At 44.5% G+C, this 3,582-nt stretch overlaps 1 protein-coding gene across 1 annotated transcript; it reads left to right on the forward strand.

Moving 5' to 3' along the window:
• Nucleotides 1–2,192: 2,192 nt before the first annotated feature.
• Nucleotides 2,193–2,538, forward strand: LOC119256927 (SNRPN upstream reading frame protein-like). The gene has a single exon (XM_037524664.2). It carries the CDS (start codon nt 2,244–2,246, stop codon nt 2,454–2,456), a length of 213 nt encoding a protein of 70 aa, XP_037380561.1. The 5' UTR covers nt 2,193–2,243; the 3' UTR covers nt 2,457–2,538.
• Nucleotides 2,539–3,582: the final 1,044 nt, after the last annotated feature.

The raw sequence follows: 3,582 nt of genomic DNA on the forward strand, positions 1-3,582 counted from the left end.
GTCTAATAGGACTGATAGGGTGGGTGTTCTGCTTTCTCTTCCAGTCCACTCCAAGACTACCCTTATAAAACTCGGTGATTCCATTGGCTTTTGATATGCCAAGAGAGATTTGAAGGAATCCAAGATATAAATCTAGGAGATAAAGGAATCTTTCCCTCTCTTATCAGCCTAGCTTTTGAGATCATTTTGCTGAAAAACCCACCTTGTGGGGCCTCCCTGGTGGCGCAAGGGGTTGAGACGCAATCTATGAAGCTGTCCACAGCCACTGCAGCACAAGTTCGATCCCCAACCAGGGAGCTACCCACATGGCACAGCAGTCGTCTCCTGCCTCGCCTGCTGCTCCCCTCAGCAGTGTATTTCAGTCATTCTTCCTGTTCTGTTCCCCACTCTGTCTCTGATGAATCCTCTCACCACCCACCACCCCCCGCCTCTGGTCTGTACCCAGTTCTTGTATGCATAAATAAATAAATCTTCAAAAAAAAAAAACCCTCCTTGTAACTGACTCTTAACCTCCCTAGGACAAACGGAAACTTCTGCAAGTATGGTGGGAAGGTCAGCATAAGGAAATATAAAAGAAAGCAGCAGAGTCAGGTATTTCAAAATAATGTTGTCACCATGCTATATGCTGAACATTTTTCTACCACGTGTCAGGTTCTAATGTGGTTGTTCCGTAAAGGCCTAAAAGGCCGGGACCGCAGCCCTGTGGGTAGACCGCGTCTGTCCAGTGAATGGCCAGAAGAACATGTTGGTCCTCAGACAGGAAACCAGAGCTCTGAGGGTAAATCTTAACAGAGAGGAGAAAGGGCTCTTCGCCTTCTTCAAACTCTCCTGGCCTAGACTCACAGGGACCTCAGGACTGTGACTGTCTTCTCAGGTGAAGGTGAATTTCCTTTACCAACTGCAGTCAGGCTGGGGCCTTTCAAGAGAGTCTTCTCTGTAGCCTGTGCTTTCTTGACTCAATAATTCAAAAGATGTTATCTAATAAAACATTTTTAATGGTAGGGAAGCATATCAACTTTTGATTTTGTCAAGCAAATACATTTAAAACAAAGCTATTTAAACTAAGATATGGAAACAATCCAAAAGCCCAAAAACAGATGACTGGATCAAGAAGATGTGGTACATATACACAATGGAATATTACTCAGCAATCAAAAAAGATAAACACATGCAGTTTGCAGCAACATTGATGGAGCTAGAAGGGATCATGCTCAGGGAAATAAGTCAAAAAGAAAAAGAAAAACAAATATACTGGATGGTCTCACTCATAGCAGGAATTTAGAAAACCTAAATAAGAGACCAGGAAAAAGACTAATCAATGCAAAATAATAATCAAAATCAACAAGCAGCTATAAACCAGAGACACACTGGGGGGGGGATTAGGGAGGGGCAGGAAGAGGAAGAACTGGAGTCAAAATAAGGGGGGGGTGCAATTGTATGGGGAATATAACCAAAATGAAAATGCATTGTACAAGGATGAAAAATGACGTAAGAATTATATAAAATAAAATATTAAAAAAACAAAGCTATTTATTACCAATATTAATTTTTTTAAAGATTTATTTTTATTTTATTTATACAAGAACTGGGGTAAAGGCCAGATGTGCGGGAGGGTGAGAGGATTCACCAGAGACAGAGTGGGGAACAGAACAGGCAGACTGACTGAAACACACTGCTAAGGGGAGCAGGGGGCGAGACAGGAGAGGTCGGATGGGCCGTGCGGGTTGCTCCGCAGCTGGCGGGGATCGAACCGGCACTGCAGAGGCTGCAGACAGCTTCACAGCGCTGTGCTCAACTGCCTGAGCCACCAGGAAGGCCCCTAATTTTTTTTTAAAGTAATACTTGTATTACTTGTAATACTTCACTAGTTAGTAATTTTGTTTTAAGGAAGGTATCATTTACTGACAAGAGAGAAAACCACTTCAGATGCCTAGAATGGCATGGAGCAAAGTGTGGGGCAAAAGCAGGGAAGGGAGACAGGTAACGTCCGGTCCAAGGGTGGCAGTTGCCCCTCTATGCCTATGGGATTTGTCAGGGGACCAGTGGGAGGCAGGTTGAATGGAAGTTCCAGTATCATAGAAAATCTTGAATTATATGGGTAAAAAATAGAATGAGCAATAACTTCGTGTGAGTCAGCGCTTCTGTTTCACGAGAAGGGAATTGACATAAAGAAAAGCATTGGAAGATGCGAGTGTCCGCGGGAGATGCCTGACGCGCTCTTCTGAGGAGCAGCCAGCGGCGCGATGGAGCGGGCCAGGGACCGCTTACACCTGAGACGGACAACTGAACAGCACGTACCAGAGGTGGAAGTCCAAGTCAAACGCAGAAGGACCGCCTCTCTGAGCAACCAAGGGTGTCAGCCGTACCCAAGGCGATCTCAGCTGCAGCAAGTACTTGTGGATTTCCAGGCGGAACTGAGACAGGCATTCTTAGCTGAGACACCAAGAGGTGGTTAAAGCAGTATTGGAAGATCAAGGTAGCTGATTCCAGGGAAAAACAAGTGTATTTGAATCAGCCAACAATGTAATAAAGATATTATCCATGATTTTTCAAAAAAAAAAAAAAAAGCATTGGAAATTTAAGTTGTAGGTTCCATGCAGCCTCTGATGGAATTACTGCATTTGAAGGAGAGCCACAGAGGAGAGAAAGTGTGGAGCCTGTCAGACTCTGATCAAGTGTGCATTTGGTGGGAGATGAATAGGGCTCTTTCCCTGTGTCTGTTGGTTATTGTGTCCATAAGTCAGCGCAGCTGGGAGAGGGAGTGATTTTAAGGAGTGCCACTGATATTCCTAATGCCTTCAAGTAAGACAGCAGTGAGTCTCACAGCGCCACCCCTTCACTCCCTGGCAGGTTTCTAGGACTGAGGGGCAGAGCAGGGCCAGCTGGGGGACTTTAAAGACCCAACAGGCTGCCGGCTCTCCTGGCTGACTTCCCATCTGCCACTAAGAGGGCTCTTTTCTCTGCTGGCTCCCTCCCCGAGACTGCATGGACCCCAGTCTCAGCTGAGCAGAAGCTCTCTGGGGATTGATAGATGACATCTATGGATGTGCTGGTCAAGATATTTTCTTTTCCTACTCTCTTTCCCCTTTCTCCCTTGTCCTAGTTCCCTGTGTACAGATACCCTTTCAGTTTCCCTCTGCGTGTGTGTGTGAGTGTATTTGGGTTGTATGTTGCATTCTGAAGTGTGGGGGTGAGAATCTACTAACCAGTCATCCCCTTTCTTCTGGGTTTGGCCCGTGTCCTTAGCAGCTATGCACAGGGCAGTTTTGTTTTGTTTTTTAACATTTTAGACAATTCCTATCTCATTCCATGAAGAAATTAGGCATAGTTATGCAGGTTTTCTGTCCTAACTTGTCTGTGCTGTTGTGTAACTTGTGCTTTTCTTTTGGGTGACTAATTATGGTTTAATGTGAGCATTTCAGTAATGTCTCTTTCCTCCACTAAATCACAAGGTCTGTAAGAACAGGATCCACTTATTTTCTCCAGCATCAACATGGAGTCCAATATAAAAGGTACTCAATAAAATAGTTATTGACTGAATAAAATGTGTGAATGATAAATTAATTTACTCCTAGGAAGAAT

The sequence above is a fragment of the Talpa occidentalis genome, unplaced genomic scaffold, assembly GCF_014898055.3.
Source record: "Talpa occidentalis isolate TD23 unplaced genomic scaffold, MPIMG_talOcc4v2.1 talOcc4.4, whole genome shotgun sequence".
Classification (NCBI taxonomy): Eukaryota; Metazoa; Chordata; class Mammalia; order Eulipotyphla; family Talpidae; genus Talpa; species Talpa occidentalis.